The sequence below is a fragment of the Herpailurus yagouaroundi genome, unplaced genomic scaffold (genome assembly GCF_014898765.1).
Source record: "Herpailurus yagouaroundi ecotype Mexico unplaced genomic scaffold, PumYag 67793, whole genome shotgun sequence".
NCBI classification, from domain to species: domain Eukaryota; kingdom Metazoa; phylum Chordata; class Mammalia; order Carnivora; family Felidae; genus Herpailurus; species Herpailurus yagouaroundi.
The window spans coordinates 15,384,712-15,399,583 of NW_024420586.1; the positions used below are offsets into that span (position 1 = coordinate 15,384,712).

General features: G+C 39.7%; 2 protein-coding genes across 5 annotated transcripts in view; both read left to right on the forward strand.

The window, feature by feature from the left end:
• PRRG1 (proline rich and Gla domain 1) overlaps window positions 1-14,872 on the forward strand; it is a 275,430-nt gene that overhangs the window by 232,379 nt on the left and 28,179 nt on the right. The window lies entirely within an intron of this gene.
• Window positions 10,108-11,243, forward strand: LOC121026148 (ferritin heavy chain-like). The gene has a single exon (XM_040469013.1). The coding sequence runs from the start codon at window positions 10,255-10,257 to the stop codon at window positions 11,083-11,085; it is 831 nt and encodes a 276-aa protein (XP_040324947.1). The 5' UTR covers window positions 10,108-10,254; the 3' UTR covers window positions 11,086-11,243.

A 14,872-nucleotide genomic window follows, 5' to 3' on the forward strand; every position in this document is an offset into this window, starting at 1 on the left:
TTTTTCAGTGAAATGTGTTGAATTTATCTTTAGATTTATCTGGTCCAATATATCATTGTAAGCCACTGTTTATTTGTTGATTTTCTGTCTGGATGATCTATCCATTTATGTAAAAGGATTTTTAAAATCCCCTACTATTATTGTATTCCTGTAGATTTCTTTATGTCTGTTAATATTTGCTTTATGTATTTGGGTGCTTTCAAGTTGGGCTCATATATTTACAATTGTTATATCCTCTTGTTGAAGTGTTCCCTTTATCATTATGTAGTGTCCTTCTTTATCTCTTGTTGCAGTCTTTGTTTTAAGTCTATTTTGTCCAATATAAGTATTGCTACCCCAACTTTCTTTTTGCTTCTTCTGACATGAAAATATTTTTCCATTCCTTCACTTTCAGTCTGTATGTGTCTTTAGGTCTGAAGTGAGTCACTTATAGGCAGTATATAGATGGGTCTTTTTACTTTTTTTATCCACTCATTTACCCTATGGCTTTTTTTTAATGTTTATTTTTGAGAGAGAGAGTGTGTCTGGGGGAGGGGCAGAGGGAGAGAGAGAAAATCCCAGTAGGCTCCATGCTGTCAGTGCGGGGCTTGATCCCATGGACCATGAGATCATGACTTGAGTCGAAATCAAGAGTTGGACACTTAACCTACTGAGCCACCCAGGCTCCCGTACCCTGTGTCTTTTGATTGGAGCATTTAGACTTTTATATTTAAAGTAATTATTGGTAGATATAAACTTATTGCCATTTGTTAATTTTTTTAGTTGTTTTTGTACTACTTCTCTATTCCTTCTTTTCTTGCTCTCTTTCTTTGTAATTGACGACTTAATTTAGTGTTATGCTTGGATTCCTTTCTCTTTATTTTTAGTGTATCTATTATAGGTTTTGGGTTTGATGTTACCATGAGGTTCATATATCCTAAGTATATAGGAGTCTGTATTAATTTGATAATTGTTTAAATTTGAACACATTCTAAAAAATAACTTTATTTTTACTCCCATTTTATGCATATGTTGTCACATTTTATATATTTTTATTTTTTGAATCACCTTAACTATTTTTTAGATATAACTGATTTTACTATTTTTGTCTTTAACCTTCATACTAGCATTATAAGTGATCTACTGCCTTTACTGTATGTTTGCTTTTACTTGTGAAATTTTTTTCCTTTCATAATTATCTTCTAATTATGTCCTTTTCTGCTGAAAAAAGTCCCTTTAACGTTTCTTGTAAGGCCATTTTAGTGGTGTTGAACTCCTTTAACTTGTTTGTCTGGGAAACTCTTCCTCTCCACGGTTCTACATGGTAACCTTGCTGGGTAGAGTATTCTTGGTTGTGGGTTTTTTCCTTTTAGCACTTTGAACATATCATGCCACTCCTAGCCTGTAAAGTATCTGCTGAAAAATCAGCTGAAAAGCCATATGGGGTTTCCCTTGTATATAACTGGTTGCTTTTTTCTTGGTGCTTTTAAGATTCCCTGCTCATCTTTAATCTTTGACATTCTAATTATTATATGTCTTGGTGTAGACCTCCTTGAGTTCATCTTATTTGGGGGTCTCTTTTATTCCTGGACTTGGATGTCCATTTTCTTCCCTAGGTTGGGAAAATTTTCAGCTCTTATTTCTTCACGTTATTTTCTGCTGCTTTCTCTCTTTCTTCTTCTGGGATCTCTCTCATGTAAATGTTAATATGCTGAATATTGTCCTAAAGAGCCCTTTACTCTATTCTTACTTTTTAGAATTCTGTTTTCATTTTGTTGTTCAGCAGTGTGCTTAACATTACACTATCTTCCAGATTGCTGTTCTGTTTTCTGCATCCTCTAATCTGTTGATTCCTTTTAGTGTATTTTACATTTTATTTACTGTATTCTTCAACTCTGATTCTTTTTTTTTTTAAATATTTTCTATCTCTTTGTTGAAGTTGTCATTGAGTTCACCTACTCTTCTCTAGTCTGGTGAGCATCTTTATGACTATTTCTTTGAACTTTTTATGAGGTAGATTGCTTACCTCTGTTTCATTTCATTCTTTTTCTGGGGTTTTGTCTCATTCTTTCATTTGGAGCATATTTCTCTGTCTCCTCACTTTGTTTGACTTTCTGTGTTTGTGTCTATGAATTAGACAGAATATCTACGTCTCCTAAACTTGAAGAATGGCCTTGTGTAGGGACATCCCCTTTTTAGACTGTGTGTCCCTGGCAGCTTTGGCTGGTTGGCTGGAGTTTTAATGGGCATGGGCTGGCAGTCCCAAGGCACTCCAAGCTGTGACCACCCAGGTTGGACAGCTGGAACTGAAGTGGGCACAAGCTGGGGTGTCCTGGGGCTTTCTGGGCAGAGGGTACCCTGGAAACACAGTAGACTTGAAACCAGTATGGTCTAGGATATCATGGGGCACTCTGCATAGGGGGTGCCACAGTGAGTCCCCTGGAGATCAAGTGGGTGTAATGCTGGGGTGTCCTGGGATGTTTTGTACCCGTGTTGCCTTGGTGAGATGACTAGAGCTATAGTGGACACTGTCCAGGGCTGTCCTGGTGTGTGCATTGCTGGAGTCACCTTATTGGGAACGCTGGGGCTGGTGTGAGCTGGGGCGCCCAGACTCTACTCCCATCTGTACAGTCAAGGTGGAGAGGGAATGTAAATAGTGGGGCTCACTAGTCCCTTCAACCCAAAGGGTTCTAGGACTGGTTCCTTTATGTTCTAGTTGCTCTTTTAAAATTAGTGGTGTTTTATTCTCTGGCATTCAGGCCCTTTTATAGATTATGAATCTTATCTAGTCTCAGTTATTCCTTTCAGGTTATGGTCCGAACTTAATTTGGAGGGTTTCAGACTGTATATTACCAAAGCAGTGGACATGCGAGCAGTTTGTTAACCTTGACCTGAAGTTACCTCATTTCCTCCCCTACTGCCAGTTAATCTTTTTCAAACCTGTCCTCATAGACTGAGTACTGGCAGGAATACTGGGCCCATTTTTGTCACTTGTACAGTCATCTCCACCATATAGTTAATGTAACTCTGCATATTACAAGCAACAATATCTAGTTAATGATGCCCTGTTTAACTTCCATATATGCTGTTTACCCATGGTTACACTAAAGACACATAGAATTTCAGAACTCATCAGTATACCTCATCAGAATTAATTTGGCAGAAGATATTCTTCTAATGGATCTGGTGGACATCCAAGAGTTCCATGGCAATATTGCACCAGAATTTGAGGTCACATAAATGATAATTCAGGTGTCTAAAGAGACCCTGCTTTGTGTAGCCACCCTAGTTTGACAGTCTAAACTCCTATTCCTTAGAGATAGGGAGATATGATCTACCTTTCTGGGCACTTTGGGGCATAAAAACTCATACCTTTTCTCCCATTTATGTTTTTTTAAAATTTTTTAATATTTACTTTTGAGAGAGAGAAGAGAAGAGAAGAGAAGAGAAGAGAAGAGAAGAGAAGAGAAGAGAAGAGAAGAGAAGAGAAGAGAAGAGAAGAGTGCAAGCAGGGGAGGGGCAGAGAGAGAGGGAGACACAGAATCTGAAGTAGGCTCCAGGCTCTGAGCTGTCAGCACAGAGCCTGATGTGGGGCTTGAACCCACGGACTGTGAGATCATGACCTGAGCCAAAGTTGGACACTTAACCAACTAGGCCACCCATGTGCCCCACTCTCTCCCATTTAAAACTTCCTGTTAGGTTTGCTTTATGCCCACCTTTTTCTCCTTTGCTCCTTCAGCTCCTGCTAGACCTTGACCTTAAGATCATGAAGCAAAGAGAGGAGCATGATTTGCCCTTTAACGTTACCCTTCCCATTTTCTTTCCTTTAGTATTTTGGGGGGAATGAGGTGGAAGGGGACAGAGGTCTCTAAGTTAGCTGGTATTGCTGTATCCTCTTTTTGTCTGTCACTAAATCTTTGGTGGGCCTAATTATAAGTTGGGTGGGAGGTGCATGGTGTTCTTCAGGGGGTCCTAAAAGAAACCTCTGTACAACACAGTTCCAGAAATAGGAGTTATGGTCCTGTGTTGGTTGGCCTCTACCAACCCCTTCCCCAGCTGGCTTCTATCCTAGTATGCATGCTTCATATCCTTGTTGGGGCCTTTTGCCTGGCAAACAGCCCTCTGGTGCAGAGTAGCTGCAACATGGCTCAGGTTTTCCACAGTATCCACTGAACCAGTGGAAAATACCTACACCCTTGTTTTTGTTTTTTTTTTTTTAATGTTTATTTATTTTTTGAGAGAGAGATACAGAGTGTGAGTGGGGGAAGGGCATGAAGAAAGAGGGAGACACAGAATCTGAAGCAGGCTCCAGGCTCTGAGTTGTCAGCACAGTGCTCTAAGTCACGGATTGTGAGATCGTGACCTGAGCCAAAGTCAGATGCTTAACTGATTGAGCCACCAGGTGCCCCTTGAACACCCTTGTTTTCCACCTCGGGAAAGATCTATACCATCGCTGACTCTGTTGCTTTTCCTCAAATATACCCTGCCCTTCACATGGGCATAGAGTGCAGTATTGGGGGTACATCAGCTATTCTACAGCTTAAGCAGATGTCCACTCAGGGAGTGAAATATTAGTGTTCTCTTCATACATGTATCCTGTAACTGACTTTCTTGGAATAACTGAGCTCCCCTCAGTTGTTCAAAGTCTTAGGGTCTAAACAAGAACTGTGAATCCATGAAATGTGACACACTAGCCTAGCATGTGTAGTAGTGATTCTAGTGGCCCTGTCAGCCACTGTGCTGCTGCTTTGGGATGCTTAACTACTTGGTAGACAGTACTGTCCTTGTTAGAAATGACTCACATTATCTAACAGTGAGCTGCAATCAGTCAGTGTAATTGATGAGAATAAAACTTTCACATTCAAATTGGGATGTGAGTAGAAACCTAGATCAGCAACTTTGCTTGGTATAAATGGTTATGCATCTCTTCATTTGAAAGATGATGTCACATGCCTCCCATAGCATGCTAGGAGGAGGTTAGCTATGAATTCAGAAGTGGGGTTTACCTGTTTCTCAAGCAATTATATTCCTTAGTCTAATACACTAAACCTCCCACTCCAAAAAGGGAAAGAAAAAAGTTGGAAACCGCCCATTTTAGGATGAGACCGAAATGTAAAATGACACAATATCCAACAGAAAATGACAATTTTTTTCTTTATTAATGTTTTGTGTCTACATAATACTGTAGACTATTAAGGCCACAAATAAATTACCAAAAAGTTTAAACAGTTATGAGTATTTTAAAAGTGTCTACTTTGATAGATGTATTCAGACAAGTGAGTAAAAAAATATTACCATATTTCATTGATTCTCTGATCATTTATTCACATTTTCTCTGAAATTGAAGTTCAGCTTATCAGTGACATCATGGATTAGTTTAAAGCATGGTTTTTCCCCTTTTTTAAAGGTTTTTTGTTTATTTATTTATTTTGAGAGAGAGAGAGAGAGAGAGAGAGAGAGAGAGAGAGAGAGAGCACAAGCAGGGGATGGGCAGAGAGAAGGAGAAACAGAATCTCAAGCAGGCTCCACACTGCTCGAACTCACCAACAGCCAGATCATGACCTGAGCTGAGATCAAGAATGGGATGCTTAACTGACTGAGCCACCCAGGTGCCCCTTTTTTCCTTTTTTTTTTTTTAATGGTCATTCATTTTTGAGAGACAAAGCATGAGCAGGGGAAGGGCATAGAGAGAGGGAGACACAGAACAGGCTCCAGGCTCTGAGCTGTCAGTACGGAGCCTGATGTGGGACTCGAACCCATGAACCATGAGATCATGACCTGAGCCAAAGTCGGACGCTTAACCGACTGAGGCACCCAGGCGCTCCTTCCTTTTTTCCTTTTTTAATACATAAAAAAATAATGTGCTTTTCGATTCATGGTATATTTAATAAAATACAGCAGCTAATCACCTCTCGTGCCTACTCCTCAGAACTTCCCATCTGGGTGTGGTCACTACTGTAAATCAGTTTCTGTTATAGTAGGTAGCTGCTGATTCCTTTAATATTTGGGGTTGTCCTTGGTTTCTTCCCACACGGGTGTTAGGGTATAGTCTCCCCAGGACAAGGCTGACAGTGGCCCTCATAGTTTGAATATCAGTAACTGTAGAAATAAAATTCCATTTAGCCACTTCCAAGATACAATCAAATCAGTGGCAAAGGAAATTGGTGTCATAGACTCTAAGTCTAAAGTTCCCTTTTGGCCAACAAAAGAGCAGGACACAGGATTAAGGTGAGAGATGGCGTATGTCTGGGAAAAGACAGGAGCCCCAAATAAGGGTCTTTGCCCTGTATTTATTAAGATCAGAAGGCTTACAAACGTGATTGGCGGCACAAAGAGACAAACTGTGAACATTAACTTGGGGATGTGAGGGAAGAGGGGTATTTGGAAGATATACAGTGTTTGGGGTTTGGGTCAATATAAAACAAAATCCTGGCGCCGGGCAGATGGGCAGATGGTTGTTAATGGCAGACAGGAGGTGCCGTGTCTAACTTAGCTAGCCTAGGGGATGAGACAGTCAGGCGGAATAACCTCAGGGTTAACAAGGCACCTTTTCTTTTGTTAACCATCTCCGCTCTGGGCTGCTTCACCTGCAACGCAGCGGTCTATAGCTCAATTTATCTGTTTACCTAACTTGGCCCTTTCTTCCTGTGAAAGTAGCTTTTCTGGTACAGTACTAAATTGGGGGCATTTTTGCCCTGCATGCCTAATTTTGTTTACCTCATATACCTTTGCATTGGGAGCCTGGGTACCATCAAGCTGAAACAGAGGATCTGCTCCTCCACTGTACATACAACAACCAACTGAGAAAAGAGGGCTCTGTCTTTTCTTGAAATGTATATTTTAGAGAGTGGCACTAATGCCATAACTTAGAACAGCATGATTATTTGAACATTAAGGTATCATCCCATTCCCAAAGCTAATATTTGCTACCAGTCACTGCTTATCATGAATAGACTAAAAGCTGATTTTTCTTTCCATTCCACTGTTGAAGAAAGATTCATGGAATAGACCAATTATATTTATAATCGATAGGGTCCATGAAAACCAAATAGGTTAAGCTCTTCATTTTTAAAATAGCCCCACAGAAGTCATTTTACTCCTTTTTCCATAGCGAGATACTGATTGGTACAGCCGAAAATAGGACCCAGGTCTCCTAATTCAGTGTCTTCCCTCCCTTCCCATCCCCTCCTTCTGCATTGAACATAATTCTCTCCTAATTTAATTGATGGTTATGCCAGGGGTTTTCCAATGAAACAACTTAGTTTTTTCAAGTTCAGATATGATTGAAATGGAAAAATTGGTGGCTGGCACCTACTTTTAGCTAGATTTTTAATTTTATTGTTTTAAAATGCTTGGAAACAATACCATTTGGGACAGGTAAAGGTAATATTCTTTTCATCTTTGGACCAGTATTGTGAATGCCAAAAAGACGAATGATGCATGCAACTTCTGATTGGAATTGGAACTTGTAGCTTTTGATTACTAATCTAGTACTTATAAGCACCATACCATGTAGCCGATATACCCAGAGCATAAGGCAGGATGTCTTGAAGAGAAGAAAACCTAATAAAACTTGCAATATAATAGGGCCAGTTAAGAATGAATATAGACGTAGTCTGAGGTTTCCTGTTATTATCTGAGAAGTGGCATCTTGAACTTCTAGACAATTCTGAACTTGTTTGGTTTGACGGTAAGATCATTTTCAAGGGAGCTGTCTTGAAGCTAAATAAACTGATGAGGTTTAATTATGATTCTACAGTGATGTCTGAAGAGGTAGAGGAGATGATAAAGAATTAGTTCTATTTAAAGTTAATGAAACTTTTCAGTTCTACAGGTATTTTTATTACTTTGAAAGACATTACATTGTAAAGATTCAGGTGCATACTAATAACTAAAATGAGATAAACTAGCAAAAATAATAATTACCCATTAACCTAGAATTTATATTAGTTTTTCATTAAAACCGTTCTCTCCCACTTTATTTTCTATTTTAAAATGTTAAAACTCAGGGCAAACTCTAGACAAAAGCAGAGATAAATAATTATCTACTAAGGATTTTAGTATCTCTTCAACTTAGCATAAAAAGATAATTTATTCCAATATACACCATTCTTTTTGCCTTCTCTGCCAGCTCTTGTATTACCCACTTCCATTATCTTAGAAATCCTGTGCTCAATGGCAGTTTGACTATGATTTGCCCTACCACCAACATAATTGGAGAGAAAAGAAAGTAATTGCTTGAATTAATGTATTCTAAGTTACTAATGAATAGAAATGAGGCAGAAACTGTTGATTACTGATATAAAAACTATTTCACCTCCTTCTTTCTTGCTAAGAGAACCCCAGTTTAGGGGAGTAATAACATATCTAGTTGCTAGAGATAAATCATAATTAGCCTAAGTCAGTCATAGCAATATTGTTCCCTTTTCATAACTGGTAGTAATGTCTTCTCTCTCATTCTTGATATTGGTAATTTCTGTCTTCTTTTTTTACTGATCAGTCTGTCTAGAGATTTATCTTTTTTTTTTTTAATCTCAAAGAATCTCTGTTTGGCTTTATTTAGTTTTACATATTTTTGTTTTGTGTTTCACTGAATTTTTTGTTCCTTTATCATTTCCTGCCTTCTGATTGGTTTGTGTGTATATTGCTCTTCTTTCTCTAGTTCCTTAAGGTAGAACTTTAGATTTTCAATTTCAGATATTTGGTTTCCTTTTTTAATGTTATAGGGTTTGAATCATTTGAAATTTATTGAGACTTGGTTATGGCCCAGAATATGATTTTTCTTGGTAAATGATCCATGTGCACTTGAGAAGAAGGCGCTTCTAAAGAATATATTTTAAAGTTTCTTGTCTTCTGTTTCCAGCATTCTTTCTTTCTTTTCTTCCTCTTCCTGCTCCTAATTGTGACAGGTAATACCACACTGGTTGCCTGCAGAGAGGACAGCTGTGTGGTTTTGACCCATGGGAATGTATTATCTTTTCAGACAATTATTTAATTTTTAGTAAAGAATGATAATTGAATCATAGTGGTGGCTAAAAACACGCACAAAATCTACACACAGAAAAGGATTATGAGTATCAGACCAGAAATTATGAGGAATTCTTGGAAGACAGGAAAAGCGGGTGCTATCAGATTAGTTAATTCAGATAACTCAAAACACCTGCAGTAGAAAACCAAGCATGTGCATAGAAACTTGAACAGTTACACTGCAGAAGGTCCCCAGGTCAACCATGTGATTAAAGAGCTACTATGAACAGCAGATGTTTTATCTGCCCTGCTCTGAAATGTCCCCAAACCCTACTTAAATTAGAAGTAAGCACTTGTAGTATTGGACCTTTAGGCTCCCCAGACTACACTCCAAAGACAGTGAATGAGGTTGAGACAAATGCAGACCTGCACAAAAGAAGGGATAAAACAGAAGCACACATCTACCTAGAAGGGACAAATAACTACTTTTCCATCATCAGAAATGCCATTTTTGTTTTGGCAAGAGGAAGGGTCCCTACCCTACCTACAAGCACCCTGCCCTGTACCCCCAAAGAGGAGACTACTTCTTTATATTGACATACTGTGCAATCCCGTTCCAAGGAAAAGCCTATTAGTGAAATGGACATCACAACTGTACATCAGATACGTGCTGATTATGTAGGCTAATCAAATGTGCCCTTTATTCCTAAATATGAAAGGACAAAGTTTGGGAAATATTTGAGGAAGGTGAAAGAGAAGATCATAAACTGAGCAATTTCTGAGGTTAAAAAAAATACAGGAAACAGAGTTACCAAAAAAGCCAAATTCATACTCAGAATTTTGAGAATTTGAATAAGAATGTGAATTGAATAAAACTATGAGTTTGAATAGGAATATGAATTTGAATAAGAAGGCTGAGAATATTTGAATAGGAACAGGCTGTAATAAAAGGGATCCATTCAAGATCCCTTTTTTATACCAATAAAATTAAGTAATTGTAAAATGGACACATTATTGCAAAATTAAAATCTTAAACCCCAGGGGGCGCCTGGGTGTCTCAGTCGGTTAAGCATCATGATCTCAGAGTTCTTGGGTTCAAGCCCTGCACTAGGCTGTGTGCTGACAGCCCAGAGCCTGGGGTCTGCTTCGGAATCTGTGTCTCCCTCTCTGCCCCTCCATCTTTCCCTTGCTTGCTCACTCACTCCGTTTCTCAAAAATAAATAAACATTAAAAAAAAAAATTCTTAAACGGTGCTCAGCGCAGGGTCTCCCTGCGTCACTTAGGCTCCACCCGACCCTGGAACAGAGCATGCGCGGCCCCGCCCCACCCCTTATCCCCCTTCCCCCAAACCGGAAACTCGCCCCCGTTTCCTGTAACGGACCCCAGCTCCCGTTCTATCCCAGAGCTGTTGCCGCGTCCGAGCCCAACGGACGCTGCCTAGAGATCTCCATTGCCACTGAGTGCCTCTGGCTCCTCTCGCCATTCAAGCTGGGCAATCTTCGGGGCCGCCGCCGCCTTCGGCCTCGCCACTGCCTGTTCCGGGGTCCTCGCTTCAGAGTTGCCTTGACCTTGGTGCCAGCGCCGCCAGCCATGGCCACCGCGCCGTCCTCTGAAGTGCGCCAGAACTACCACCCTGAATGCGAGGGCGCCATCAACAGCCAGATCAACCTGGAGCTCTACGCCTCCTACGTGTACCTGTCGATGGCTTTCTATTTCGACCGCGCCGACGTGGCCCTGGAGAATTTCTCCAAGTTCTTCCTGCGCCAGTCCCATGAGGAGAAGGAGCGTGTCGAGAAGCTGATGCAGCTGCAGAACCAGCGTGGGGGCCGCCTCCGCCTCCGCGACATCATGAAGCCTGACCGCGACAACTGGGAGAACGGCCTCAACGCCATGGAGTGCGCCTTTCACCTGGCGAAGACCGTGAACCAGAGCCTGCTCGACCTGCACCAGCTGGCTACTGACAAGAACGACGCCCATCTGTGCAGCTTCCTGGAGACCAACTACCTGCCTGAGCAAGTGAAGGTCATCAAAGAGCTGGGGGGCTACATCACCAGCCTGCGCAAGATGGGGGCCCCGGAAGATGGCTTGGCAGAGTACCTCTTTGACAAGCTCACCCTGGGCAACAGCGACAAGAACTGAGTTGGGACTGCCTTCCCATAGCCACAGGGTGCATGGTGACTTCCCCTGGTCACCATGCGGAGCATGAATTTTGCAGTATTGCACTTGCAAAACGTTCCAGTTTTTTTCCTTCCAGTTTTGCCATAAAGTTACTTGGTTGCAATAAAGTTATTTTGCTCCAAAATAAATAAAGGTCTCTGGTTGATGTGTATGCACATCTTTCACCTTTTAAGTTTTATAGTAGGTATCCAGGAGTCTCTCCACCCACCCAACCCTATCCATATGCAGCTGAGGATCTCCAGAAATGGAGGGAGAAGGTATTCCATGGGACCCTGGAAAACACAAAATTAATCTTCCCCTCATAAGCAGTGTGGGTGGTGGTGGTTTAGAGCCCTGAAGAATGTGGGAACCTATGCATAGTAAAAGTATAAAAACATTGCCTGAAAGTTATGACTGAGGTTGATCTGGGGAAAGAGTGAAGGAAATGGGATTGGGCAGGGATTAAAATAAAGGAGGTCTTCTACTTTACCCTGAAAACTTTTACTTTATCAAAATAAGTAAATACTAATATTTTTTGATTCTAGATAGCAAGAAAGGGACCCCAGAAGCCATTATGGCAGAGTACCTCTTTAACAAGCTCACTGTGGGCAATAGTGGTAAGAGAAACTTAATCTTAGGCTGGCTTCCTACTGGATATGAGAGCGATTTGCCTTTGGTCCCCTGTGCAGGACATGCATATTGTCATTAGAAAACTTTCACTTCCCCTTATGAATAGTGTGGTTATGTGGTTTGGGGTAAGATGGGTGGTTTGGGGCACTGGTTGCTGTAGATGGATGTATATGGTAAAGGTATAGAAAAAACATGGTCTAGAATTTATAATAGTGGTTGCTTCTGGGAAAGAATTGAAAAATGGGATTGGACAGGGATTAAAATAAATGGAGCCTTCGACTTCATCTGAAGTTTTTAGCTGATTAAGTCATACAAATGTTAATGTTTATTATTTGTCAGTAACAATCTGGGGACCCTGGAAACTGGCAGAGTGGAGTAACTGATTGGCAGGTTCACTCTTGTTGTCAGTGACTATGGGAACTGTGTTTTAGGTTTGCTTCTCTGGAGACACAGGTGCAACTTCAAATGGCCACCAGTACCAGGCATGCATGCTGCCATCAGAAAACCTCTAGTTTGGGGGGTTTATGTACACTTTGTAATAAACCCTGTTCAGTATAAGGGTTGAAAATTTAACAAAGATGCTGAACATCAAAATATTTGAGAATGACTGAGGTAAACTGAATCTTCTAGAAAGAAATAATTCATAATAATAATAATTCATAGTCATAGAAGAACCTTCTATAATAACAAGCACTCAGTAGAAATTCCAGAAGGAGAAAACAGGAGTTTGTGTAGAGTGGTAGACAATAATCAGGAAATAATTTTTCAAGATACTATAATCTCGGGGCACCTGGGTGGCTTGGTCAGTTAAGTGTCCAACTCTTGATTTTGACTCAGGTCATGATTTCATGGCTTGTGAGATCTAGCCCCACATCAGGCTCTGTACTGACAGCATGGGGCCTGCTTAGGATTCTCTCTCTCCCTCTCTTTCTCTGCCCTTCTGCTCACGTACATGCGTGTACTCTGTCTCTCAGAATAAATGTTAAAAAAAATACTATAATCCAAATACTATTACCATGTATATTTCCTACTTTAATCTACTAGTGTTCTGAATTACATTAACAGATTTTCCTTTGTGGAATTATTTTTTATTCCTGGAATGAAACTTATTTGATCACTGTTGAATTGTTTTACTATAATTTTTTGAGATATGATTGTGATGTATGTACCATTGTGTAATTTTAAGGTGTACCGTGATACACTGATATATTGGGAAACGATTGCCACCAAAGCCTTAGCAAAAACCTCTATCAATTCATGTAATTACCATTTCTTTTCGGTGGTGAGATTTCTTAAGATTTATTCCCTTAGCAATACTTAAGGATATTATATTGTTAACTATAATGACCCTTCTGTACATTAGATCTCCAAAGTTTGTACTATTTGATCAACATCTCTCCATTTTCTCCAATCCTTCAGCTTGTGGTAATCAACATTCTAATCTGTGTTTCTGAGTTTGGCTTTTTTGGTTCCATATATAATTGATAGAATATAGTATTTGTGTTTTTCTTATTTCACATAACATAGTGTCCTCAAGTTTCATCTAAGTTGTTGTAAATGGCAGCTTTTCCTTCTTTCTCATAGAGAAAGGCATGAATACCCAGAAAAGAAATGGCTGGGTCATATGGTAGTTCTATTTTTAATCTATTGAGGAATGTCGATACTGTTTTCTTTACTGGCTATATCAATTTGCACTCCCACCAACGGCGCACAAGGGCTTCCTTTTCTCCACATCCTTGCCAACACTTGGTATTTCTTGTCTTTTTAATGATAGCCATTCTAACACATGTGAGGTATATTGCATTGTGGCTTTGATTTTTATTTCCCTGATGACATGTGATGTTGAGCACCTTTTCTCTGCCCATTTTTTAATTGGGTTGTTTGGTTTTTTACTGTTGGGTTGTATAAGTTCTTTATATATTATGGAAATTAGCCCCTTATCAGATATATGATTTGCAGATACTGTCTTCTATTCCATAGTTTCTTTTTGTTTTACTGTTTGTGTCTTTTGCTGTGCAGAAGGTTTTTTTTTTTTTAATTTTTTAATGTTTTATGTTTGAGAGAGACAGAGACAGAGTCAAGCAGGGAGGTGCAGAGAGAGGAGACACAGAATCTGAAGCAGGCTCCAGGCTCCGTGCTGTCAGCAAAGAGCCCAATGCAGGGCTCAGACTCATAAAACATGAGATCATGACCTGAGCCAAAGTCACCACTTAACTGACTGAGCCACCCAGGTGCCCCAGTAGTTTTTAAAATTAGTATAGTCCCACTTATTTTTGCTGACATCACTCTTGCTAATATTTTTATTTAGGATTTTGTATCTCTCTACCTTAATAAGTAGTTTTCTTTCAGGTGTGTAAGTACCATCTTTGTCCTGTTTAGGTATTAAGATTACTCTGGCCTTGTAAAATAAATTGAGAAAAAATTTTTTCATTTTATATGCTTGTGCTTTTGGTATAATATCCAGAAAATCATCTCCAGGACCAATATGAAAGAACTTTTTTCCTATGTTCTCTCCTTGGAGTTTTTTGGCTTCCGTCTTACTTTAAGTCTTTAATCCTTTTCAAGTTAATTTTTGTGCATGGTGTAAGACAGGGGTCCAATTTTATTCTTGCGCATGTGGTTATCCAGTTTTCCCACCACAGTTTATCAAAGACACTGTCATTTCCCCATTGAGTATTCTTGGCACCCTTGTCAAATATTAGTTGACCCTTTATGCATGGCTTATTTCTGACCTTTTAATTATGTTCCATTGGACTGCATGTTTGTTTTTTAATGCTGGCATCATGCTGTTTTTAATTATATAGTTTTATATTATTGTTTGAATTCCGGAAGTATGATGCCTCCAGCTAAGTTCTTTCTTGAGATTGCTCTGACTAGTCGGGGTATTTTGTGACTCCATAGGAATTTTAGGATTGTTTTTCTATTTCTGTAAAACATGTCATTGGAATTTTGATAGGTGTTGCAGTGAATCTATAGATGGCTTTGAGTAGTATGGACATTTTAACCTTATCAGTTCTTCTGATCAATGAACACAGGATATCTTTCCATTTATCTGTGTCTTCAGTTTTTTTCCATGCAATTCTTAAAGTTTTCAGTGTACAGATCTTTCACCTGCTTGGTAAATTTATTCCTATGTATT